The following is a 27661-nucleotide window of genomic DNA, read 5'->3' as shown; positions in this document are numbered from 1 at the left end:
TCTCACATGTTTGGCATTATATTTCCTTTATATTAAAGATTGAGGACGCCCAACGAATTTTTGCTTAGTCCAAGATACCCTCTGAATAATTCCACTGTGTATGCATGAAAATGAGTGAAGATACTGCAGAAATATTCTTGATTTTGTGAACCCTCCTGAGAGGGTTTCCTGAGCTGATAGCATGTGACCACAGTTTGAGGATCTACCTGGTGTTTAAGGACACAGTTCTGGAACTAGGTGTGCAGTGCTATGGCACATCCTAGCTGAGGACAAATGATATCACATTTCTGACTGTCGGCTTCCTGCATTGTTACTCATGGGCAAAAAACAAAATACACTTATCGCCATCCAAGGCTACTATTTAAATCCAACAAGTAAGTCACTTAAACTGGGCAGAGTCACTATTTGTTTTGCCTCCAACAAACACATCAGATTTGTCTCTAGTTCAAGAAGCTGAGTGTTGAAGTGCATGCCTGCAATCCTTCATTTTTGAGGCTGAGGCAGGAGGATCAAGGCAAATCATTTGCCATCTTGGGCTTCATAGAGTTGGAGGAAATTCTGGGCAATTTAGCAAAAGGCCCTGTCTCAAAGACAGAAAAGACAAACACACAAACACACACACACACCACAGAGCCACACCCTAGTTCAGGCTCTCAGGCAGATAGTAAACTCTATTTGATAAAAACAAACAAACAAACAAACAAAAAACTACTTTACTTCATGTATATAAATGTTGTTTACCCTGTATCCATATATGTGTACCATATATGTGTACCTTGTACATTTCCTTATATCCGCTGTTATGGATGGTTGTGAGCCACCATGTGAGTGCTGGGAATTGAACCCCTATCTTCTTCGAGAGCAAGGAGTGCCCTTAACCTCTGAGCCATCTCTCTAGACCATACATTTTTGGTTTTGATGGACATGAAAGGTAATTCTAGTTAGGCTAACAGAAATGCTGCTTTCACAATAGGGGTCTGCAGTGAAAGACTTGCCCTGAGCATTCCTTGTGAGGCTCTAAACACACACATTTGCTCAGTTTGGAAACCTTTGGCCTCCACCTTTTCACCTGGTGCCCTGGTGTTAGAGAATTCCACAAGGCACTAACGTCTTAGTTCTAAACTAGAGGGTTAACCCCTGGTATTGGTTACAGAGACCACAGACCACCACCCAATTTTGACCAAATTGTGACGATTCCAAGATGGCAGTAGCCCCCTGATTGTTGGGGGGCTCTGCTTCCGTTTCCGGGACAGAATCCGGAAGTGCCAGTTGAGGGTCGTCTTCCTATCTTCAGTTGCGTCGGCAGTTGGAGGAGGACGGACGGTGATGGCGGCGGTCGCAGCGGACCCAGCTGCAGCTGCCGTCCCGGCCTCTGCTGAGGACAGAGAGACACAGCCCGAGGCAATGCCAGACCTGGATCAACAGTGGCGCCAAATCGGGAATGGGCGAGAGCGTCCACTGCGAGCTGGCGAAAGCTGGTGAGGCTGGGCTTCAATGAAGCCTTGGCCAAGGGGACCGTGGGGTTGTTAGTATCGCGGGGTACTTAGAAATCAAATTCTGAGGATGAAGCGGTGCGAGGCGGGGAAGGGGCTCGGGCTGGCGGTAGAGAGGGGGCGTGGAGGTGCTAAGTGAATGAATCTCAACCTTTAGGGAAGAGGCGGGGCCCGAGTGGGGCAGTCAGCCGCCTGAGGACAAAATGGGGTTTTTGGTAGAGGTGGGGTGGGAAGGGAATGACCATGGGAGTCGGGACTGCATCATTTGGGGAGGGGGGTGAGAGGGGACTGCGTCTGGGGGAACCTGGAGCCTGGAAAGGAGGCTGGCTCCATACTTAAGGCGGGGGCGTGGCGTGTGTTACGAAACGTTGCGTCGGTTGAAAGGAACGGCCTACGAGTACTCGAAGCGCCTGTGAACCCAGCGAGCTTGGTGGCGTCCGCTGAAGAGCAACTCCATAGCCTATAGCTGTGGGCCGAGGGGCGGAGGAGTGTGGTACAGGGGAGGGTGCCTGGCTCCTGGGAACGAGGTGAAGGTCTGGGGAGGGGCAAACTGTGGAGGAGGGGCAGTGCCTCGGGCAGAAAATGGCGCCTGCAAAAGAGCAAAGATTGTGACGCGGTATTTTTTTGTTTTTTGTTTTTGTTTTCTTGATTATTTTCCCCCCGTAGCTAAGGTCTCCTTCCTAGAACAGGAGAAAGCAAAGGCGATTTACAAAAGGTTATTTGGGAAATTTTCTTCTACGTGATAATATTTTGTAATCAGTAGAAATGGGTATTTAAAAAGAATCCACAGCTTTTGACAAATTGTCAGACCGATTTTTAAAAAATGCTAATCAGTGCCTCTTAAAATTTACTGCTCCCCGGGTTTCTTTCTGAGTTGCTTCTCGTTTATTTTTAAATTGTGAAAATCATAAGACCTACAAAGATGATAGTATAAAACATTTTACATAAATTGATGGACATCCTGCTGAAAGGAATGGTTTGTATGCTTCAAAAATGGCAAGGCCGTGAAAGACATATGCTGAAGAACTGTTCCAGATTGAAGGAATTAATGCAGTTTAACAATTCTATGCAACACATAATTTGGATCCTAGAACAGGAAAAATAAATTATTTTTTAAAATGAGGGTTCTTTCTCATAATTTATTTCTCTTTCACTATAAATTTTACTGGAAAACAATTGGTGAAATTTGACTGAGGCCAGTATATAAAATATTGGTACTGATAATTTTTTTGTTTGTGATAATTGTAATGTTCTGAAAGAATATCCCTTGTTTGGTGAAAAATACAGACTGAAAATTTAGGGATAAGGAACCATTCATTGTGTAAACAACTTACCAAATAATTGAAAAACTATCTTATGTTAAAATGCACATGGGAGGGAGAAAGCTATGGAAATACTACTGGTCATAGGGTGCAAATTTTAGTTAGACAAGAGGAACAAATTCAAGAGCTTCCTTGTACAAAATGGTGTTTAGAGCTAATAACATCCTATTCTATACATGAAAATTGCTTAATATTTACATGATCTTACACCAATAAATATGTGGCATAATTAGTATGTTAAGTAGTTTGACTTAGTGTTTTACAATGTATATATCAAAACATCATGCTGTATACCATCATTGCACACTTTTTGTCTAGTTTAAGATAAATGAAAATATCCTCAGAGATGATATGGGGAAAAAAAGAATAGAACAAATGGATAAAGTGTGTCCGATTTGGGGAATCTAAGGGCATACAGAGAAGTCTTTGTATTATTTTGTCCCCTCTTTTTAGACACAGGGTCTCTAGTCCTGGCCGTCAGGGAAGTCACTATACCAGGCTGACATTGAACTCAGAAATCTGGCTGAGATTACAGGTGTACTCCACCATGCCTGGCTTTTTTAAAAACCCATTTTCAGTGAGTTTACTTCAAAGAAAAATTACTAAATTTAAATGTGGATTCATCATCACTCATGTGAAGATTCAGAACATTACCTTAAAACAATCATATTGCTTCTCCCAGATAGAAATTCCCCTCCATTGTCATAGGAAACGAGCACCCTAAATTTTGAATTAAAGGTCTCTTTTCACATTTCATTATCATAATAAACTTCCAGTATTCATATATAAATTTGTATATGTAGACATATACTATATATACAAATGTGTTTATGAAATAGACCATATACATACTGTAAGCTCTTATATTATTACATGGTAAATAGTATCTTTATGATGTAATTTGAGACATTAACCTTGATTGGTTGGTTATAGCTCTGCCAGGTTTCTCAAATGTTAAGACACTGTTTTTCTCTTAAGCAGTAACTTTAAAATAGATATTTAAATTTTTATTTATATGTTATGTCCATCTGTTCCTCAAGATGTCCAAGAGCTTCCTGTCTCATGCAGTATAAATGGTAAAATCCTGAGTGACCTGCAAGGCTTTTGGAGGCTGGTACCCTTTCTCTCTAATCTCTCTCAGCATCAGCCCAAAAGCCCCCTTCCTCTCTCCATCAGGGACATCCACATTAGACTATTGATGTTCTTTACACTTTAGGACCTTTTCCAGGTTTTCCCACTTTACAGGCTTCCTAAACAACACTGCCAGTGAAATGTGTATGCATTACTAGGGAGATAAATTACAATTCCAAAACTAAAGGATATAGTGACGTCTTTCTGCCATTATCTCATAGTTCTCCAGCAAAGACTAGCCTCAATCCATCCTGAAAACAACAGTAACCATACTGTTTTTATAACTCATTTGGAGATGTACAGACAGTTCTCAAAGCTTTGGTTTATGCCTCTTTCCTACATTGACAGATGTGCCATGATTGTGTTAGTGGTAGATAACACATGATCCTGTCATCCTTACCAATAGCCTTTTAAATTAGCCTGCCAGGAGAGGATCTTTTTGGGGGTGAGGAGACATTTGAAAGTAAGTAGAGGTGGTGGGTACACAACATTGTGAATGTACTAAATGTTAATGATTGTTCACTTTAAAATGGGTTAATTTTATGTTAACTTCACCTCATTAAAAATAATTACCACACCAGTGTTGGTTGAGTATTAAAGCCAATTTGTTTCTCCTGTTGGAATTGTTATGAAGCATTTTGCCAAGCTCCACTTTTTGATGCTTATCTAAATTAGGTAAGAGCAAAGTATCTCAGAGTTCTATATGGGTTTGTGTCACAGTTGAGAAATATGTATTTATAAAGCATCTGAATTCAAGGACTAGCTTCAAATCATACATCTGTCAGTATTATCTGCACTTCCCACCCTTAGTTTAATAATAGATTAAAAACAATTCCAGTTAATTAATTTGGTCATGTTTACTGATTAAATTTCTTAGATGCATTTATTTGGGGGCAGGGTGGGGTACAGCATGTGCTGGAGGAGGTCAGAAAACTACTTGTAGGACACAGTTCCCTGTATTTTCTGGGGGATCAAATTCAGGTCAGCAAGCTTGGCAGCAAGCACCTTTACCTACTATACCATCTTACCCACCTTACACCTTATTTTTTGCTACAGGGCTTTTCATTGAACCTGGACCTCTGTTTTAGACTGGCCAGCAAACCTCTGGGATTTTGTCTCCATGCCCACCTCAAGTGTTAAGATTACCACTATGCCAAACTTTGTTTTTTCAAGACAGTAGCTTTGGCTGTCCTGGAACTCACTTTGTATACCAGGCTGGCCTCAAAGTCGCAGAGATCTACCTGCCTCTGGCTCCTGAGTGCTGGGACTAAAGGTGTACACCACCACCACCACTACCACCACCACCTGACTCGTGCCAGACTCTTTGCTCAGCTTTTTTTTTTGTAGATACTGAAGATCCAAACACAGCCAGCACTTGAGCCAGCCCCTAAAGAGCTTATGTTTTGAGACCACATTCCAATCTCTGAAAAGACAGCTTCCTTGGAAAGTTTTAGTTCTTGTGACAGTGAATTGTCTACACATTAAGTCAAGGATAGTTAAGACTTTGGTTAGATCTGTACAGGGTACAGACAACTTCCTAACCAGTAAAACAACTGAGGAGTTCTTAAGGAAGAAGGGTGGCTAGGTTCAGAGAGATGCACTAACAGCACATGAAGAGAAACTAGTTTCATAGGACCTTAAGAGTATTGGTGAAAGATATTTACAGTACCATATTCTATACAACTGAGGAAGATAAGCTTTATTTTTTCCCTTGAGGTCTCACACATAAACCAGGCTGGCCACAGACTTGTGAGAGTTCTTTTTTTTTTTTAAATATATTTTATTTATCTATTCATTTAATGTATGTGAGCACACTGCAGCTGTCTTCAAACACACCAGAAGAGGGCATCGGATCCCCATTACAGATGGATGTGAGCCACCATGTGGTTGCTGGGATTTGAACTCAGGACCTCTGGAAGAGCAGACAGTGCTCTTAACCACTGAGCCATCTCTCCAGACCGAGAGTTTTACCCTAGCCTGTAAAGTGCATTTTTTGGATTTCTCATTTTCAAAAATATTTTAATAGGAAGAACTGGGCATGGTAACACATATCCTAGCTCCTTAATCCCAGCATTAGGGAGGTAGTGGCACAGGATCAGAGAGCCAAGGCCAATGTAGGCTACATGAGAACTTGTTTCAAAAAAAAAGTTGGAAAAGTGAAAGTTATTACAAGTTTCCCAGGTGTGGTAACACATGCTTTAATCCCAGCACTATAGAGATAAAGGGAGGCCTAGTTGTCTACACAGTGAGTTCTAGGCCATATAGTGAGTCCCTGTTTAAAAAAATATCTGGGAAACTTAAGATCTATATGATTATTCCTATTGTCTTTTTATAGGAGAAAAGCAACCTTATGTTATCTCCCGGAGATAATTATGGCATTTTCACAGTGTCATTATCTTAAGTTTGGAAAGACAGATCAACAGGACCTAGTTGTGGGCATGGTGACTCATTTGTCTGATTTCAGCATTTAAGAGACCAAAATGGGGATTGTGGCAAGTTTGAGGCCAGCCTTGGAAGAATATTTAGAAAACAAGATGAGCATGGTAACACAACATCTGAAGTTTTAACACTTGAGAACTAAAGCAAGAGCAGAGCAACACAAGTCCCAATCTAACCCGAGCTACCAAGTGTGTCTTGTCACAAGAAAGACAAAAAGTTTTATAAGAACATAGTGGTAAAGATTATTAGGCTTTTATGGTCATCTTCGTGTAGTTCAAGATCAGCCTGGGCTACATAAGACTTTGTCTCAACAACAAAAAAGATGAATTGAGTTGAATTGAGTATGTAGCCATTCATTCATAATGCATCCTTTTAGTCCTGGCACTCTGGAGACAAAGGCAGTTGAGTTCTAGGCCAACCTGGGCTATATAATGAGTTCCAGGCCAGTCAGGGCTACGTAGTGGGACCCTGTCTCAAACAAAAGATATTATGTAAAAAGAGGAACTGAAGAAATGGCTCAGCAGTTAAGAGTACACACTGCTTCTAGAGGCCCTGAGTTTTCTTTTTTCTTTTTCTTTTTTTTCCAGAGCTGGGGACCGAACCCAGGGCCTTGCGCTTGCTAGGCAAGCGCTCTACCACTGAGCTAAATCCCCAACCCCAAGGCCCTGAGTTTAGTTCCCAACACCCACATTGGATGGCACACAAACACCTGTAACTCTAGCCTCAGGGAATCTCATGCCTTCTAGCCTCTGAGGACCTTTGCAATTACATGCACATGCTTGCACCCAGGCACACATACACATTACTAAAAGTATAAAAAAGCACTAAGAACTGGCAATAATTTGGTAACAAGAAACAAGTGACTGAAGATCTAAGTCTTAATCATCTTTGGGTGTATTGGCCACAGGATAATGGGCAGTAAAGAACTCACTAGTATGCCTTTATGTGTATTTAGATGTATTTAAATAAACTTGATAGAGCAATGTCATATTTATCACCTATAAGTTTTTTAATTATGCAGGATGGTGGGGATATGAATAATGAAAGAATTCAAGGCAGAAAAGGGCACAAGAAGAGAGTTTATTATGTAAGAGATGGCTTTTGTTGAGGCAGGGGTGTTCTGTGCAGGTAGTTAAGCAGTATTTCAATGATGCAGTGCCCTGGAACATTTGTAGTTGGGGCTTATGGCAGTAGAGTTAACTCTTTCTGGCCAGGTAACAGTCAACAGTGGCCTTGCTTTGTAAAGCCCATCCTGCCCTGAGTCAATAGTGCTCTGTTGTGAGGCTGTCCCAGAGTGGTGTCTACATTTATTTTCCCCGTTTGTGTGAGGTTAAGTTTCTAACCCTGGCTGGGCTCACATTCAAAGTAATTTTCTTGCCTCCCAAATGCTGTAGTATCTAGTGTGGTGCACTGTGTGTGTGTGTGTGTGTCTGTGTGTGTGTGAGTGTGAGGAAGGAGAGGAGAGAGAGAGAATTCAATGTAAGACTTCTTATGTGTTAGGTAAATGGTCTACCACTAAGCTATATCCCCATCCTAAACTAGCTGAAGTTTTGCTAAAGAATGATTTTAATATTAATTTTCTTCTAAATCTGTGCTTTTAGGAAGATGAGGGGCTGGAAAGATGGTTCAGTGGTTAAGAGGGTTATTGCAAACACTCAAGTCAGGTAGCTCACAATTGCCTGTAGTAACTCCAACTCCAGGGAAGATCTGAAGCCCTTGGTTTCTGTGAGTACCTGTATTCATGTATACATTTCTATCCACAGACACACAGGGATACAATAATTAAATAAAATCTTAGCTGGATGTGGTGGTGCACACCTTTGATACTAGTACTTGGGAAGCAGAGGCAGGCAGATCTCTATGAGTTTGAGGCCAGCCTGGTCTACTGAACAAGTTCCAGGACAGCCAAGGCTGTTACAGAGAAATCTTGTCTTTAAAAAAAAAGCCAGAAACTAAACTAATGTTTTTAATTGAGCAGTGTCCCTCTTTGCATTGAAAATACTATTACCTATAGCTTTATTAAGTGAACTTCATAAATGGTAGAGGCCAGTAAAGCTGGAAGGAGGAATGACAGTGTAGAAGTTGATAGGTTGAATGATAGATTTTCAGGCATGAGCTCCTAGGTAGGGATGTGTATTTTTTCTGGAATAAGTGATAAGGTCTGGGGAGTTGGGAGGGCAATGTACAGACAAAAAAAAGCCAACCTAACCAAACAAACACAGAAATACAAAGTCAAGTGTGATTTATGTCTATAATTATAGTTTGGAGATTGAGGCAGCCAGTTCTCTGCTAGCCAGGACTATGTAGTGAAACCCTGTCTCAAAAGAGACCCCAAATCAAACTCACAGCATAGCTGAGCCATGAGATTATGTACACAGCTTTTAATCCCAAGATTCAGGAGGTCGAAGCAGAAGGAACCAGAGAGCTTGAGTCCAGCTTGGGTTACATATGTAGTATGTTCCAGGCCTGACTAGACCTGGTACAAGACCTCATTTTAAAAAAAATGGGAATGAATAAAGAAAAAAATCGAGTTATCCAATACTGAAATGTGCATTTCACTGAATAAATTTTGCCTTTTACTTATATTTACATAGTGCTGCTACAAGTAACTGCAAGTGATGAAAAGTTGTATAGCTAGCTCCTGAATATGACACCTTTGTCTGTCTGGGTTCCAGGTTCCTTGTGGAGAAACACTGGTATAAACAGTGGGAGGCGTATGTGAAGGGAGGGGATCAAGATGCTAGCACCTTTCCTGGCAGTATCAACAATTCGGGGCTCTTTGAAGGTACTAAGCTTCTGCCTCTCCCCATTAACCTTGCCCTGGAATTCTGATTCCTTCTGTTCCCACGAGGGGTCATATTCCCATTCTCTATGCTTAGTCATTGGTAGGGTGGTCAGAATTAACAGTTCCTTTCTTAATTCATGTTTTACCTTGTCCGTACTCCCTACACCTGCAGATCAGATAAGCTGGCACCTCAGGGAGAGACTGGTAGAAGGAGATGATTATGTGCTGCTCCCAGCGCCTGCTTGGAACTACCTGGTCAGCTGGTATGGCTTAAAGGATGACCAGCCACCTATTGAGCGCAAGGTATATATGGGTGGGGTAGATACTGAGGGGGTGTGTGTTAGATATCTCTGGGAAGTTGGGGAAGAGGAAGGCCGTGTAGGCTCAGGGAGGTACAGAATTGTGTATACCTACATTCTTTTGTCAGTTGGGTGGGCTTTTGAGTGTTGGTGCTCCTCTGCCTTCACAGGTCATAGAACTTCCTGGCATTCGAAAGGTGGAAGTGTACCCAATAGAGCTGCTGCTCGTTCAGCACAGTGATATGGAAACAGCTCTCACCATTCAGTTTAGCTATTCTGATTCTGTCGGTAAGTCTCAGGGTCTCTGGAATAAATTCATGCTCCTAATCATGGGTTATATCTCAGTGAACCTGAGGATGTGTGGGGACCAGCCTACTGCATCCTGAGAAGGCACCAGTTAAACTGTGGGGGAAGGTGGCCAAGTCAAGCACAGATACTGGGTGTCTTCTAGAGTCTCCAGAAAATGGGCTATATTCCAGTTGCTTGGCTGGGGTGGAAAAGAGTGTTTATTGGAAAGGTCTCAAATTCTGAGTTTGTAAGCGTGAAGAATGATCTGAGGATACAAAGTATTGGCCAAGTAAGCAAAGTCTGTGAGAACGAGTTAACACTATCACATGGGGTCCTAGAAGATGTGGTCATGTTTCATCACCCTCTACAGACCTAGTCTTGCAAACAGCCCGGGAGCAGTTTCTGGTAGAGCCTCAGGAAGACACGCGCCTCTGGACCAAGAACTCAGAGGGCTCTTTGGATCGATTATGTAACACGCAGATCACACTGCTTGATGCCTGCCTTGAGACTGGGCAGGTAACAGTGGGGGGGGGGGGATTCCTCTGTGCTGGTAGCCAGGTGGATGGATTCCTGGCACTAGTCAGACGAGGGAAGGGCAGGGTGCCCTTGAGGCCTTCCATTAATACATTCCTTTTTTCTTTCTCTACCTTATACCCAGTTGGTCATCATGGAGACCCGAAACAAAGATGGCACTTGGCCCAGCGCTCAGCTGTGTGGCATGTGAGCCCTTGGGGTGTCATGCAGAGTGGGGGCACCCCAGAGTAGGCAGACAGAACCTAAGAGTACAGAGCACCCTCCTATAGTCGACCTTAGCTCATAGGGTTTCTCATCCAACCCCAGGAACAACATGCCGGACGAGGATGAGGACTTCCAGGGCCAACCAGGCATCTGTGGCCTTACCAATCTGGGCAACACGTGCTTCATGAACTCGGCCCTACAGGTTGGGCTATTAGGTCTATGTCTGGCAAGCTATAGTGGTTAGGTATTGGGGACAGAGCTAGAGGTTGGGATTGGGGGAAGGAAGATTACAGTACAAGGGGTCAGATGGAGAGCTAAGGCTCCATGAATCTGATCTGGTGTGCCCACATTTGCTCCCTATTCTCCCTCCCTCCTTTGGCACCTTCCATTTTCCTTCCCCAGAGATACTGATTTTTCCTGATACTGCATTCACAATGGCAACCCCTTACCTTTCTCTCTCTCATTTCCCTCTCTCCCCCTTCCTTTTCTGTTTTTACCTATGCCACCCTACCTCTCTACCTCTTTCATTGGGCCCTACTACCACAGTGCCTCAGCAATGTGCCACAGCTTACGGAGTACTTTCTCAACAACCGCTACCTGGAGGAGCTCAACTTCCGGAACCCTCTGGGCATGAAGGGTGAGCTTGCTGAGGCCTATGCAGATCTGGTAAAGCAGACTTGGTCTGGCTACCACCGCTCCATTGTGCCGAATGTTTTCAAGGTGTGTCTCAACCCCATGGGCTCCCTCCCACCATCCTTTCTCTTGCTTCTCTTATCTCATGCTCACTCTCCTATCTACTGTCTCTTCAGAACAAGGTTGGCCATTTCGCATCCCAGTTTCTGGGCTACCAGCAGCATGACTCACAGGAACTACTGTCATTCCTCCTGGATGGACTACATGAGGACCTCAATCGAGTCAAAAAGAAAGAATATGTTGAGCTATGCAATGGTGCTGGGCGGCCTGATCTGGTAGGCTACCCATTAAAGCTACATGGCCACTGCCTTAGGAAGTCTCTGGTTTCCCCAGTCTATCTAATACCTTACCATTTTCTCAATTCCCTTACTTTGACCTTCACCTCAACCTTAGTCATAGCACTAAATCTGTCCCCATACCTATCTTAGAGTTAACTCCAGTCAGGCTCCTGTCCTTCATGCAAAATGCCAGCTCTGAAAGGGAACATGGGTTCCAGATAGATCTAGCTGTGACCCTGCCACTAGGCTTCAACAGAGTCCTTTACCTCAAACCCCTATGAGTCCATCCCCAAACTTTCCCCTCTTCCCCTAACCTACCATGACATTTGTTCAACAGGAAGTGGCTCAGGAAGCCTGGCAGAACCACAAACGACGAAATGATTCTGTGATTGTGGACACTTTCCATGGCCTCTTCAAGTCTACACTGGTGTGCCCTGATTGTGGCAATGTTTCTGTGACCTTTGACCCCTTCTGCTACCTCAGTGTCCCACTGCCTGTCTGCTCCAGGAGGGTCTTGGAGGTCTTCTTTGTCCCCATGGATCCCCGCCGCAAGCCAGAACAGGTGGGGTTATGGGAACACAATGAGGGACATTAAATCAGAATTTGATTGCCTTCCTCAAGCTTTTCTATATTAACCTACTATAAGTTCCTTTGATCTTCTGTGGATGTTATTTCTCCTCAGCACCGGGTTGTAGTCCCTAAGAAGGGCAATATCTCAGATCTGTGTGTGGCTCTGTCCACACATACAAGTGTTGCACCAGATAAGGTAAGACTTTGAAGAGGGAGGCTGGGCAGGTAGGGTTTAAAGGAAAAAGAACCTTGCACACTGACTGTCCCTATGTCCTTTTCCTATTACCAGATGATAGTAGCTGATGTCTTCAGTCACCGATTCTATAAGCTCTACCAGCTGGAGGATCCTCTGAGTGGCATCTTGGATCGTGATGATATCTTTGTGTAAGTGAGGAAACCGATACGAATAAATAGAGGATGGTTCCCCCACCTTTTGTTTTGCCCTACTGGGGATAGAACCCAGAATGCACAAGCATGTTAGACAAGTACTCTTAACATTTGAGCTACACTTACAGTTCAATACATATATATACTCATAAGTATATATAATATATACAATACTTTTATAAGTGTAGAAAATAAACATGAATATATATAAGTATATATAATATTTATATCTATATAATAGATCTGTATCATGAGAGAGAGAGATGGTCTCTCTGTGTAGCCCTGGCTGTCCTCAAACTTAGAGATTCATCTTGCCCCTTCCTCCCAGGTGCTGGGATTAAAGGTGTATGCCATTATGTCCAACAACCTGCTCCGATAAAAATGTATTCATTATTTATTTAGAGCCCAAGCTCCCTGCATATTGGGCAAGTGCCCTATCACGGAACTATGCCCTGCTTCCCACAACAGTTTTTAAATTTGGAGCAACTAAAATGGTGTGAGTAGAAATTTTCTTTGTAAATGAGTGTTTTCCACCAGAAAATGTTTCCATCCTTGTTTTTATTACTCTCCTCCAAGCATTTCCATGTTAGCAAGGCTCTTCCTCAAACGGCATATAAAAAAAGTGCTGTGGAAGTTGTCTGGTAGTTTATAAAATACCAAGTCCTTCATGGATTTTCAGACCCTTTAAAATATTTTGGGACAAGGCTAGACAGAGGACTAGCCTCTTTCAGAGGATCCAAGTTCAATTCCCAGCACCTACATGGAGGCTCACAACCATCTGCAACTCCAGCACCAGGGATGCCCTCTTTTGGCCTTTGCAGTCACCAGCACACATGTGATACATAGATGTACATACAGGCAAAACACTCATACACATAAAATAATGATAAAATACTTGGGGGAGGCAGGTAGAATGGCTCAGTAGGTAAAAGCACCTGCACAAACCCTGACAACCTGAATCCATGATGAGGGAAGGAACTGACTCCTGAAAATGTATTCTGATATCCACATGTGTATGTATCATACATGTGTATACTCCCTACAAACACACACAGACACTAATAATTCAAATGAAAATAACTCATAGTTTTTTGGACTGAGATGAATGGATGAAGCAACTGAGGGTTTATCTTTCTTGGGATGCCTCAGTCAAGAAAAAATCTAACTACTCCCCCTAACACACACAGATATGAGGTGACTGGACGGATTGAGCCTGTTGAGGGTTCAAGAGATGATATTGTGGTTCCTGTTTACCTGCGGGAGCGCACCCCGTCCAGAGACTACAACAACTCCTACTACGGTCTGATACTTTTTGGGCACCCTCTCCTGGTGTCAGTGCCCCGGGACCGGTTCTCCTGGGAGGGCCTATATAACATCTTGATGTACCGGCTTTCGTAAGTACCATTTTTCTAGGGGCAGGGAGAAGTGGATTTGAGGTAGGGGACCAAGGTCAGTACTCAGACTTCAGTTCTGAGTTGCTGTTTGGCACAGCCAAAGGATAGTTCAAATTGAACATGTCAGTAGGCTTTGCAGGGATTTTTCTTTTTCTAGACCTCTGGCTTCTCTAGTGCTTCTCTTTGGTCCTAGGAATACAGAGGTAGACAAGAAAAAGTAGAGACAACTTCATTTTGTATTTAATTGTCTCTACAGAGACATTTGGATGTAGTTTTATCCTTTTACCTAAAGTCTACAGTCCTTACTATGGAAGGCAAGAAAAGCTATATTATCTGGATTAATGCTTTATTCTAATTCAAAAGGCTTCTTTGACATTAATTCATAACTGATTGTATATCAGCTTTAGAATGTAGGCCCCGGGGTTGGGGATTTAGCTCAGTGGTAGAGCGCTAGGCCCTGGGTTAGCAACCGCAAGGCCCTGGGTTCGGTCCCCAGCTCTGAAAAAAAGAAAAAAAAAAGAATGTAGGCCACTACTGGTGTTTTCATGCACTGCTGTTTTACCACTTCCCAGGTTCATGATTAAGAACTGCTAGGTTTGGTGGTGCATTCCAGCTACTTGGGCAGCTGTGCCAGGAGAAGCCACATAGGGCTAGCTTGAGTAACTTACCAACACTATCTCAAAATTAAAATAAAATCAGAAAAGTGTTGGGAATGTATGAAGCATTCACATGGCATTTTAAAAAACAGACAGATTGGGGGTGGGAGGGAGACTTGCATGTGTGTGTCCTGACTTCTTGACCATACTACCAAGTAAAACTTTGGGATGCCCCTCTACCCTTGTGCCCCTGCCTTGGGAGTTTTCTCTGCTCTATTACAGACGATATGTGACCAAACCCACCTCAGATGACGATGATGGGGATGAGAAAGGTGAGTCCCCTAAAAGCTGAGAAGTGAGAGAGGCCCAATAAAGATGAGTGTATCTTACATAACAGGGGTGAAGGGCTGAGAATCCCTTTTGGGGGATATATATGACACACACAGGCTCCTCCAGATATGTGTTGAAGCCCAGTTCCCTGGAGTACCCACATTTTGATCTCTGACATTCTCCCTATCCTAGGTGATGAGAATGAGGATGAGGATGTCGAAGATGACAGCAGCAGTGAAGAAGAAAAGGAGGAAATGTCTGGACCTACCGATAATGATGGTACCCAAGAATCAGAGCAGGAGCAGGCTGGGACCAGCTCTGGGGTCACCGGAAGATGCCCATCCCTCTTAGACAACAGCCTCCACACATCGCAGTGGCCCCCAAGGCGACGACGAAAGCAATTGTTTACTCTGCAGACAGTGAACTCCAATGGAACCAGTGACCGGACCACCTCCCCTGAAGAAGCCCAAAGTATGTCACCTGGCTAGGGTTATAGATAACAGGAGGAAGGCTATCCTAGCAACAGGAGTGTAACCATCTCCTCTGCACCCCTAGCTCAGCCGTACATTGCCATGGATTGGGAACCAGAGATGAAGAGGCGCTATTATGATGAAGTAGAGGCTGAGGTAAATGGAAAGGGGACCCAAGGGATGGGAGACTCTTTTAGCTCACAGTGTAACTGTTTATACATCCTCCCTAACTCCAGCTAAGAATAGAGCCAAGAGATCCAGGCCCAGGGCTGGCCTGGCCTTGGCACCTGCATACCTCTGGGAGCACCATGGTCTCAGGTTCTGACCCACTTGGTCTGTGATTATACACTGCCCTATTTTTCTCTGCCTTCCTCATGTCTGAACCTCTGAACATTGACTCCCCTCCCCAGGGCTATGTGAAGCATGACTGCGTGGGATACATGCTGAAGAAGAATCCAGTGCAGCTGAAGGAGTGCATCAAACTCTTCACCACTGTGGAAACCCTTGAGAAGGAGAACCCTTGGTGAGAGCCTTGCATTCAGGAGAGATTTCATGAGTTGTACTAGCTAGACCCTTTAACAGAAGTCCTCACAGACAGGAGCAAATGAGTACCAGGCATACTGAAAGCAGAGCATCCTTTCTAAAATGACAACCAGTAGTGCATGCCTACAGACTCTTAGTGAAGCTGTCTGGGAGGAGAGGGAATGAATGGAAATGAAGCTTTGTAGGCTAGATGGGGTGTGTGAAGAACACATGCGGTGTGAGCCAGATGCTCAGAGTATTCATTCCTGATCTGGATTCTGTCTGTAGGTATTGCTCCTCCTGCAAGCAGCACCAGCTAGCCACTAAGAAACTGGACCTCTGGATGCTACCTGAAGTTCTCATTATCCATCTGAAGCGTTTTTCATTTTCCAAATTTTCCCGGGAGAAGCTGGACACCCTGGTGCAGTTTCCTATCCGGTTAGGAGCTTTGCAGAGAAAGGCTGGGAGATATGGGAAGGTACATGCGGAGCCCAGCAGTATTTACTGTCTTCTTACCCACAGGGATCTGGATTTCTCTGAGTTTGTCATCAAACCAAAGAATGAGTCTGCTCCAGACCTGTACAAATATGATCTCATCGCAGTTTCCAACCATTATGGTGGCATGCGTGATGGACACTGTATGTACCAGGCTGTGGGCAGGGGCATGCCCTGGTGGGGAGGGATCTAAGCTAGGGGTCAGGATGTACCCAGTACATGAGTAGGTATATGGGTCAGAGACAAAATAAAAGGCAAGAGGAGCATAAAAGTAGATTTGATACTCTAGAGATCCAAGAGGGTGGTGAGAATGGTTTCTTTTTATTTCAGATACAACATTTGCCTGCAACAAGGACAGTGGCCAGTGGCACTACTTTGATGACAACAGTGTCTCACCTGTGAATGAGAATCAGATTGAGGTATAGCTTCTGTGCCTCTTCTTGCCCCCATTTCTGTTACCCCATCTGACTTCCAAACTGACCCATGTCCTCTCTCTGCAGTCCAAGGCAGCCTATGTCTTGTTCTATCAACGCCAAGATGTGGGTCGACGCCAGTCCCAGACTGCTTCATCTGAGACCCCCACCTCTCCTGCTTCGAGTTCTACACCCAACTCTGACATCATGGATGTCAACTAAGGAGACCTGAAACCTATTGCAGAGAAGGAAGCCCCCTTTGCCACTCTTTCTTGTCTACTCTCTCTCTTACTTGTGTTCATCTTTCCCCTCCCCCCAACATTGCAGGCTTAGTCTGTTGCTACTGTTCTCTTGTACCGCTGTATTACTCTCTCAGAAAGAAGAGGCCCTGTGCCCCTGGCGGTGTGCTCCTGCCTGTGTGTGCCCGTACAGCAGTGACTTCCCCTCCTAGTCTTATTTATGCTCCCCTTCCCTCTTTTCCTCATGCCAAAGTGTTCTTAGTGGCTGATTCGGGGGGGTTCACATGAACACAGAGTGTATTTTCTTATTGAGACCATACCTTCTCTGTGTTAAGTATACATAAAAAGACCAAGACTCCTATGTTCAGCAGTGTGGTTTATTTCTTCGTATGTACTTATTATGCACCAGCCATAGGTCTTTGTTCTGTGTAATTACTGAAGGTATGTGGTTGATGCTATTCTGAATGGGTTTGTTGATTTTGAGACAGGGTCTGTCTGTATAGCTCTCGATGTCCTGGAACTCACTGTGGACCAGGCTGACCTTCAGCTCAGAAATTAGGCCTCTGCCTCCTAAGTGCTGGGATTAAAGGTATGGCTACAACACCTAGAAGTTTTGAGTGTTTATTAATCATCTGAGTAACAAGTGCTGTCTTTCAAAAGCTTTTAAAATACTTGCTGTAAGGACTATGAAGATCAGACTGGCCTTGAATTTGCAGCAGTCTTCCTGTCTCCTGAACACTGGGATCACAAGCATGCACTATCCCCTGGCTCCAAGCATTTTACAAATATCAATCTTCCTTCATAGTGGACTTTTGCTATAGTTGTCATCTCTAGTTTCAGATGGGGACACAGGCACAGAAGTGAAGAATGGCTTTGGTCCTGTCAGCGTATTGGTAAATCTGAATATTAGTCTGGATTCTTGAGCTGAAGATCTTTTGAGGGATCTGAGATGCAGTACAGATAATGAACCAAGAGTACACATGGAAGGGACAGGCATAGCTCTAGCAAACATTGTTTGGGGGCATAAAGACACTTGCCAGACCAACACTAACAGCCTACTTCTACCCTTCGAGAAGACTGTCTTCAGTACTATGGAGGTATACCTAAGCCAGACTGGCCAGCTGTTTCTATTGTCTCTGGGACTATACTCAGGTATGCTGACTAGTTTTATGTCAACTTGGCACAAGCCAGAGTCATTTGGGAAGAGAGCACCTCAATTAAGGAAATACTGCCACCCGATTGGCCTGTTGGAAGGCCAAGCCCATTGTGGGTGGTGTCCCCCTGGGCAAGTGGTTCTGGAGGCGCTAAGAAAGCAGGTTGAGCAATCCTTGAGGAACAGGCTAGTTAGCAGCATCCCTCCGTGACTATTGCTTCCATTCTTGCCTTGAGTTCCTGCACTGATTTCCCTCAGTAGGGACTACAAGTTATAAACAGAATAAATCCTTTCCCTCCCAAGTTTCTCTTGGTCATGGTATGTTGCACAGCAACAGAAACTCTAAGACCCTGGGGTCTCATGCACTGTAGGAATGCTCTAAACCAACTGGCTCATATCCCTGCTCTCTGCCAACTGGTTCATATCCCTAGTCATATTTCCTGATTTTTCCCAATTGGTGTCCTTCCTTCTCTCACTTCCCTTCCAACAGTTCTCAAAATCTAATTCAAAGAAAAACCCTTGTGGGGTGAGGAGAATGTTTTGTTTTAGTTTTTTGAGCAGGGTCTTTAGATAGCCCAGGCTGCCCTTGAACTTTCTGCTGGCTTGGTAGCAAGCACCTTTACTGGCTGAGCCATCTTCCTGGCTTTTTATTCTAAGACAAGATATGTGTCACTCTATAGACCAGGTTGGCCTGGAATGTTGGAATTATGGTGTGAACTGGTTTATTGTTGTTTAAGTTGACATCAAAAGTTAACTTCAAAAAATCACTTCTATGTCTGTTTTGAAAGTGCATGGGGTTTTTTGTTTGTTTGTTTGTTTTGTTTTGCATGTTGCTGCAACTTAACACAGGCCTTTGTACATGCTAGGAAAGCATCCCACCATTGTATTACATCCCTAGTGTGGACACAACGTGAGATAAACAGCTGCATTGGACTGTTGTAACCTCAGAACGAGGCTGCTTTTCTTGAACAGCAGATTGGTCTCTGAAAAACATCATGTTGTCTCCAAACAGGTATGGGTGGTTGTGCTGAGCTCTTTTTGATTCTTTGGACTCAGGACAATCCTTCCTCAAGGCTAGGCTGTTGCTAGCTCCAGTAAAACCAGACTGTAGTTATTCCAGGCCTCCATAACATTAAAACACTGGCTGATTGCCTACATAGAACACCCTTCTCATGCCGCCATTATAACAGCTGCCCCTAAGAATGTGTTTACATAAACACTTCCTGTCTTGCCCACTGTAGCTGTCACATGTTATATCTTATACATGCTACTTCTGTCTTTTTATGTCTTTTTTAAAAGTTTATTTATTATATATAAGTACACTGTAGCTGTCTTCAGACACACCAGAAAAGGGCATCGGATCCCATTACAGATGGTTGTGAGTCACCATGTGGTTGCTGGGATTTGAACTTAGGACCTCTGGAAGAGTAGTCAGTGCTCTTAACCACTGAGCCATCTCTCTAACCCCTTCTTTTTTTTTTTTTTTTTGGTTCTTTTTTTTGGAGCTGGGGATCGAACCCAGGGCCTTGCGCTTCCTAGGTAAGCGCTCTACCACTGAGCTAAATCCCCAGCCCCTCTCTAACCCCTTCTTTTTCTGTCTTAATGAATTCTTTTGCAGCCGGTGCATCATGGACCTGTCAACACTGTCCCTGGCACATCACTCAGTAGGCCCCTCCTTCTGCTTTGGTTTTCTGAGACAGGCTGGCCTTGAACTCAAGATCCTCATGCCTCTACCAAAGGGGCGAGGGTTACAGGTGTATGCTACCATACCCAGCTAGAAATATAACACCTATCTATCTATCTATCTATCTATCTATCTATCTATCTATCTATCTATCTATCTATCTATCTATTCTCTCCCTCTCCCTCCCTCCCCCCCCTCTCAATTTTTTGAAAATATTCAGTTGTGACCCTGGGATTGAACCTGTGACCTTGGACACACTTTGAAAGCTTGCTACCAACTGTACTATTTCCCAGCTCCTTTCCGCTTTTTGAAACAGGCCCTCATTCTGTAGCTCAGGCTGGCCTGGAACTTGTGGTACTCTACATACCTTCCAGCACAGACACCTATGTACTGAGCTGCCAGGTTTAAGCCATCATAGGTGGCATTCCCAGCCATTTTAAATCTTTTTAGATTTGAGGTGAGTCTTGCTAAGTTTTCCAGATTTTCTCTGTACTGTTCTGTAATCCATAGTAGCTGTGAACTTTCAATCTTCCTGCCTTCCTTACAATTTTTGTTTTGTGAATCAAGGCCTCACTCTGTAGCCCTGGCTGGCATTGAACTCACTATATAAATTAGACAGTTCTGGATGCCCAGAGATCTGCCTGTATGCTGAATGCTGCTAGTGAAGATGTGTGCTACCATGTCAGGCCATGTACTTTTCTGAGGATGTGTTGTTTCATATAGTCTGCTTCATATAGACTTCGGATTTTCTATGCAACTGAGAACAGCCTTGAACTCCTGATCCTCCTGTTCCTAGCTATACCTTCAACCCTGCAGTACATCTTTAAACAGTCAATAGTTATATATTCATCCTATTTAAAGCATTGCCTCCCAAACTGATTCACACTTTTAAAGCATCATTAGATGCCAGCATTAGAGATAAATGATCCAATTTCCAGAGCTCAGTGATATCCTCAAGATAGATGAAACAGGAGAGACTTCATTCTCAAATGTTTCACAATCTGCCTCCTTCGCCACCAGTTCACATTTTGCAGCAGTGTCTTCCACACCATCTTACTTAAGGAGACAGTCTACCCAGATGTGGCCTGATTCTGATTTTCCTTTCTGGCCTTGGCCTCTTTCTCTGCAGCTATAGAAGAAACATGTCGAATGATGATGCTCTTAACAGAAAAATCTTGCTGCTCTGCGTTTTCATGGTTACAAGAGCACAAATGAAACTGCAGTGTACCCTAAATTTCATAGAAATGCATTTTCAGATTGCTTAGTATTGTGTGTGTTAGTATTCTAGGAAGAACATAATAACAGTGGATGAATACATTTCTGAGAATAAAGAAACAGTAAGAGCTGGACACACAATGGCTGGCAGTTCCTATTTGAATCTCTGTTCGTTATGCATTTGCCTTTACTCATTGTGGTAGATCTTATTTTTGAATATAAGTGATTTTGTGTTCCTGAGTATGCATTTGGATCATCAGTTATTTGTGTCCATGGTGACTCTGCTGTTTCTGCTTTGGGATCTTATCAAGCTGTGGGGGAGGTGGATGGAGACATGGGAGATGGATGACACACTTTAATCTCTTCTAGAACAAACAAGATGATTACTTCAGAAAAAAAGAACTGCATCATCTGCTTCTTCCCACCACCTGAAAGCTTTTCTTACTGATGGGTGAGACCTATATGCTGACATAGCTGTTTGAGCACTGCTGTCATGCCTGGGCTGCCTTTGCAGTTTGGGGGAGACTTTACCCTACATTGAAGCAAGCCAAGGGTAATCTCTCAAAGAACTGGGCTTCAGTTGTTTCCCACTTGTTGAGGACCACCTTAGCTAATGTTTAAGAGCTTAGAATCTGTTACGGAGATCCTTTGGAACCCACAATGTGGCTAATTGAAGGTATCTTGGGTTTACAGCTAATATAGATGGTTACAGAGTCAAGCCACCACATCTGCAGAACACAAGTAGTCAGTCAGTCCTTTTTCCAGCTCACTCATTTTCATCATGTTAAAAAATAGATCACGAGTTGGGTATATATCTCAATTGACAAAGTGCTTGTCTTACAAACATGTGGACCTAAGTTCAGCTCCCAAAACAGATGTAAAAAACCTGGCACAGTGGTGCCAGTTTATAATCCCAGTTGTGGAGTTGCTGGAGGAAGGCATATCCTTGAGGCTAGATAGCCAGCCAGTCTAGGCTACTTGGCAAATTCCAGGCCAGTGAGAGACCCTGACTATTTTATGCTTTGTTTCATTTTGATGTTGTGTCTTCTGGCTTTTGGGTTGTTTTTCTTTGAGGCAGGGTCTCTCACTGATGTCCTGGAACTCACTATATAGACCCAGACTGGCCTAAAAAACTCACAGCAATCTGCCTGCCTTGACCTTCTGAGTACTGAGAATAAAAAGGTATGTGTCACCACTCCCAGTGAGACCTTGTCTTAAAACAAAATAAAACAAATGATAACAGTGGTTGAGGTGGTGTGATGGTTTGAATATGCTTGACCCAGGGAGTGGCACTATTAGGAGGTGTGGCCTTGTTGGAGGAAGTGTGTCACTTTGGGTATGGGCTTTGAGACCCTCCTCCTAAGTCCCTGGAAGCCAGTTTTCTCCTGGCTTCTTTCAGAATAAGATGTAGAACTTTCAGCTCCACCAGCATGTCTGCCTGGATGCTGCCATGCTTCCCACCTTCACTTCTGAACCTGTAAGCTTTACTTAAACCCAATTAAGTGTTGTCCTTTATAAGAGTTCCCTTGGTCATGGTGTCTCTTCACAGCAATAAAAACCCTAAGACAGTTGTCCTCTGACCTTTACACACACACGCACGTGCGCGTGCACACACACACACACACACACACACACACACACACACACACACACACACCTCTACCCCCACAATATTGATATTTCCTGATGAATTTGCTAGCATTACATTGTCATCTTCCAACTCCAGTGTGCTGAGAAACGTAGGTAATAAGGAGGATCCCAGTAGGCTGGAAGCCCTCTATGGCTTACCAGCTGTGGAAAGGATGCCATCTTGGCCAAAGGAAGCATAATTTTATCCTTTGTGTACTGCTGAGGACCCTGGGCTATTTGAATGAACCACTTGAACTCTTGTCACAGAAAACTGCTGTTTTTCTTAGACATGTTTTGCTTATGGAAACTGAGCACCATGCAGAAATGTCAATTAGTCACTTTTCAAAATTATTACAGAAAAAATGATACTTCTGTTTTGAACCAGAATCTCACTGTGCAGCCTAGGCTGACCCTAAACTCCTAGACTCAGTCTCCCCAGTAGGGACTCCATGTGGGTGTCACCTTAGCTAGCTGATGCTGAGATTTGAATGTCTCCTATACATCTCTTCACACAGAACCGCTAAGCCCTTCAGTATTAACTTTCCCACACTTGTTCTACCATAGTTCTCTGAGTCTTTGCTACAGTGCTTAGACCCAAAGACCTTTTGGCTGCTTTGAGAAAGGGTCTCAGTAGGTAGCTCAGGCTGCTCTTGAATTCCTGGCAAGCTTCCTGCCTTCTGCCTCTGAAACATTTTGTTTTGCATTTGTAAAACTCCCTATTTTCCCCACTAAAGATAAAGCACCAAAGTTGCTTATTTTACAAATTATGTGTAGCATGTAGTATGCACTCCTTTCCTTAGACTTTTAAAATAATTTCTACCTTTGTTCTGCTGTCAGTGAACTTTTGTCCCCTCACCCCAAAGTACAGCAAAATAGCTTGCTTCTCTTTTAAAGAAGCATACTAGGGTTTTTTGTTTGTTTTGTTCTTGTCTTTTGTTTTGAGACAGCATCTATCTGTGTAGCCCTGACTGTCCTGGAGCCCTCTCAATAGACCAGGCTGGCTTTGAACTCATATCTACCTGCTTCTGAGTGGTGGGATCAAAGGCATGTGCCACCACTGCAGGAGATTTTCTTAACCACCCCACCCAAAAGTCCTAATCATGTGACAAAACTGAACTGACCAGGAGACAGTTTGAAGCATGGAAACAACACTTTTGTTTACTCTAACAGAGTGTTAGAGTGGGATGCCTGCAATGTAGCAGGATTGCCAAAGGTTGTAAGTGTGAAGCAAAGTCTAAATTACATTAATTTTAACTTTAATTGTTGCGTTTGCTTTCAAATTATTTTGAAAGGGTAATTATGCTTAAAATATTAAATGTGATTCAAATTATTCAAAAATCAAATTAAAAAATTAAATACCGGACTAGCCACCGATCTATGAGTATAGCAGAGCATCATTAGGAATCATTTCATTGACTTCTGATGCATGTACTATTAGGTTCTACTCTTGGTCTCTGGGCTATCCAGCATCAGAGAGACTTCATCCAGCAACTTGTGGAAACAGATGCAGAAACCCACAGCCAAACATTAGGCAGAGCTCAAGGAATCCTGTGGAAAAGGGGGTGAAGGAGCCAGAGAAGTCAGGTACACCACAAGAAAACCCACAGAATCAACTAACCTGGGCCCATAGTGGGCCAGAGGGACAATCTAGGCCCTCTCTCTGCATATGGTTATATAGTTGGTCTTCTTGTGGGACTCCTAACACTGGGAGCAGAAGCCCTCTGACTCTGTTGACTGCTTTTGGGAGCCTTTCCTCCTATTGGTTACCTCTTCCAGGAGGTTCCTAGTCTTACAGCATGATATGCTGTATTTCTTTCTTTTTTTTTTTTCTTTTCTTTTTTTCAGAGCTGGGGACTGAATCCAGGGCCTTGTGCTTGCTAGGCAAGCGCTCTACCACTGAGCTAAATCCCCAACCCTGATATGCTGTATTTCAATCCATGGGAAACTTGCCTTTTCTGAAGACAGGAGGGTGGGGGAGGGGAGACTGGGAGAAGAGGAAGGATGGGAAACCGTGGTTGAGTTACAATGTATGAGAGAAGAATAAATAAATTCATAAAATTTAAAAATGGAAATATGAAATATGGGGCTCAGTGGTTAAGAGCACTGACTTCTTCCACAGGTCCTGAGTTCAATTCCCAGCAACCACATGGTGGCTCACAACCATGTAATGGGATCTGATGCCCTCTGGTGTGTCTGAAGATAGCGACTGTGTACTTATAAACAAATCTTTAAAAAATAAATCTAAAATAAGAAATTAACTCAAATAATATATCAAAAATAATTCAAATTGTATTTGAGAAAGTAATTCAAGTGTGTTTTAAATGTATTTTTATTTACTTAAAGTATTTACATTAATTTTTTATTTACTTAAACATGTATTTCAGTTGAGTTATTACATTTGTTAGGATATTAAATTTATCAAGAGAATGCAAAAGTATGTATGTATATGAGCATGTGTATGCTGTTGCGCATGTGTGGAGGTCAGGGGACAACCTAGGGGAATCAGTTCTTTTCTTTCTCTGTGTGGGTCCCAATCCATCTCGGGTTGTCATCCTTGGTGGTAGGCACTTTGCTGATATATTTTTTGTTGTTGTCTATTTTCAGATAGGACCTTGTTTTATAGCCCTGCCTGGCCTAGCACTCACTATGTAGCCCAGGCTGGCCTCAAACTCATGTGAACCCTCCTACCTTATCTTTCTAGATGCTGGAATTATAGGCATACAACCACACCCCCTTAAAGTTCCTTGTGTTGTTTTTTTTAATCCAGAATCAATGATGCCAGTTTCAACTAGGATCTTTATGGCTCAACATGTCAAGGAGGGACATCAAGAGTGGAATTAGCCTAGACATTTCTGCACTACACACCAATTTCAGTGAATGGGCTTCCAGCATCCTCTGACTACTGTTGACTAAGCAGCATGTGCTTAGTAAGCTGGGACCCAAGCCAGTTCTCTTACCTCTAGTACTCTGATATGCACAAAATTCCAGGAAAAACCATAAGTGATGAGGAAAACATATGGTGATGAGCAACAGAAATGGATTTGTTCCCTAGTGTTTACACAATATAAAATGTCGAAGGGAAGACTCAGTCTGAACACATTTTCCTTGATCTATAACTATACAACTAGAGCTCAATGTTTACACTAACTAAAAGATGAAATCTCAACCTGTAGCGTCAAAGGGGGGGGCATATTTCTTTCAATAGGATTTTCAAATAGACTAGGCTGGTATTCTAGCTTAGTGATATAACATTTACCTAACAAGCACAAGACCCCAAGTTCCACCTTCAGTGCTGAATGAAATGAAACAGGGCACTGGGCATTGGTGGTGCACACCTTTAATTCAAACACTCAGGAAGCAGGACAGGCAGATCTCTGTGTTTGAGGCCAGCCTGGTCTACAAAGTGAGTTGCAGATCAACCGAGGCTACACAGAGAAATTCTGTCTCAACAACAAAAAATGAAACAAAAATAAATAAATAAAGCAGGGCAGGTGAACTGGCTCAGTGGGTAAGGGTGCTTGCTGCTAAGCCTAATGACCCGAGCTACATCTCTGGGACCCATACGGTGGAATAGGCCTCTTCTGGTCTTGCCAGGTACCAAGCATGCACATGGTGGGTGCACAAATAGACATTTAGGCCCTCACCACATTAAATAACAAAATTTAAAAATGTAATTGTGCAAAAGTCGAACTGTGTTGAGCATGTACACACTTTTCTTTTGTCATTGTTTCCTAAACAATACAATAGAGTAACTGTAGATCACATCTGTATTTTATTAGGTATTGTAAGTAATCCAGAGAGTTTATGCAAACCCTGTGTTACTTAATATAAGGACCTTGAGTATCTGGGCATTTGAGTATCACTTTCTCAGCAATGTTAACTGTCAGTTATATCATTAAGGAGGGCCAGGGCCTGATGAGCCCTTCCTATCTAGCTACTGTTAGCTACCTATCTATGTGGTAGGGCCTCATGTTACCCTCCCTCTCCATTCACAACCCACCATGGAAACTTAATGGGCAATTCTCATGCAGGTAATCGCAGCTCCTGAGAGTTCAAGAGGACAATGGTCATGTGATACCAGGAGTCCATTGTTCTGTAACAGTAAGAAAAGCAAGCAGTTAGAAAATTTTCATGATCATATAAACAGTCAATTTTCAGAGTATAAATTGTTCAATAAAGTTAATTTTATTGACAAAGACCTAAGTGAATTTAGCATGTTGCTTCGACTTTAGTTGAAAAAATTCACATTTCTCAAAGTCATGTCTCTACCTCCACCTCCACCCCTAAACAGTTCTACTGAGACTCAGGGAATTCCTAAGAACACTATGCCAGGGAGATGTTGGGCTATGGATAGAGCTCACTCGGTGGAGTGATTGCCTACTAAACATGAAGCCTTGGAGTGGACCCCAGGTACTGCATAAACCAGGTACTGTTGCATGCTTACAATATAAGAATTGGAGAGGCAGAGGCAGGAGGGTCAGAAGTTCAATGTCTTCCTCAGCTATATATTGAATTCAAGGCCAGCCTGGACAAAATCAGATCCTGTCTATTATTTTTTATTAAAAAGGAAAAGAGGCAGGAAAGAGAAGGCAGATGTTGGCAAGCACAAGGCCACCCTGTACCAAAAACAACCTAATGAACAACCATCCCCTGAGAAAAACGTAGTTCTTCCTAGTGCTTTGATTTTTAGTCTGCTGTTGAAGATTATGTCTGTTATGTAGCTGACCATGAGCTGATGAACAACTATGGTACAGGTTTAAGTTTGGTTAATGGATACAATCGGAAACAAATAAAATAAGTGTCTGGTTCTATTACTAATGCCCCTCTACTAGCCCCAGTAGGAATTTGAGCATGCAACTGATATGAGTGGAGGTGGACAGCCTCAGAAGGGTACAGAGACCTGGAACTAGAGAGTCTGCCAAGGTACAAAAATCCATGCTGAAGATGAACACTGAGGCAGGGAAACAGTTCTCCTCACACCCACACCCTCACGTGTGTACCAGAGCTGTAGATCACATTTAAAATTGTTAAATTTCATATTAAATTTATTTATTTGTATTCCTTTGTATCTGTCTGTCCATCTCTGTCTCTGTTTCTC

General features: G+C 43.1%; 1 protein-coding gene across 1 annotated transcript; it reads left to right on the top strand.

The window, feature by feature from the left end:
- The first annotated feature begins 1317 nt into the window (after positions 1-1317).
- Usp11 (ubiquitin specific peptidase 11) lies at positions 1318-17489 on the top strand. Its single transcript, NM_001008861.2, has 21 exons — positions 1318-1478; positions 9061-9170; positions 9343-9473; positions 9640-9757; positions 10128-10273; positions 10416-10477; positions 10598-10697; positions 11042-11215; positions 11305-11463; positions 11804-12028; positions 12149-12232; positions 12326-12420; positions 13611-13817; positions 14696-14745; positions 14936-15214; positions 15299-15369; positions 15624-15736; positions 16024-16173; positions 16258-16373; positions 16561-16649; positions 16731-17489. Exons 1-21 carry the CDS (start codon positions 1327-1329, stop codon positions 16863-16865), a joined length of 2766 nt encoding a protein of 921 aa, NP_001008861.2. The 5' UTR covers positions 1318-1326; the 3' UTR covers positions 16866-17489.
- Positions 17490-27661: the final 10172 nt, after the last annotated feature.

The sequence above is a fragment of the Rattus norvegicus genome, chromosome X, assembly GCF_036323735.1.
Source record: "Rattus norvegicus strain BN/NHsdMcwi chromosome X, GRCr8, whole genome shotgun sequence".
NCBI classification, from domain to species: Eukaryota; Metazoa; Chordata; class Mammalia; order Rodentia; family Muridae; genus Rattus; species Rattus norvegicus.
The sequence above is the reverse complement of the archived record's forward strand: the minus strand, read 5'-3'. Positions and strand labels throughout refer to the sequence as shown.

Coding starts and splice junctions, on each gene's coding strand:
- Usp11 (NM_001008861.2), top strand. CDS start 1,327: ATGGCGGCGGTCGCAGCGGACCCAGCTGCAGCTGCCGTCCCGGCCTCT. Junction 12,029..12,148: donor CCCGCCGCAAGCCAGAACAG/GTGGGGTTATGG, acceptor ATTTCTCCTCAG/CACCGGGTTGTAGTCCCTAA. Junction 16,650..16,730: donor TGAATGAGAATCAGATTGAG/GTATAGCTTCTG, acceptor CTCTCTCTGCAG/TCCAAGGCAGCCTATGTCTT.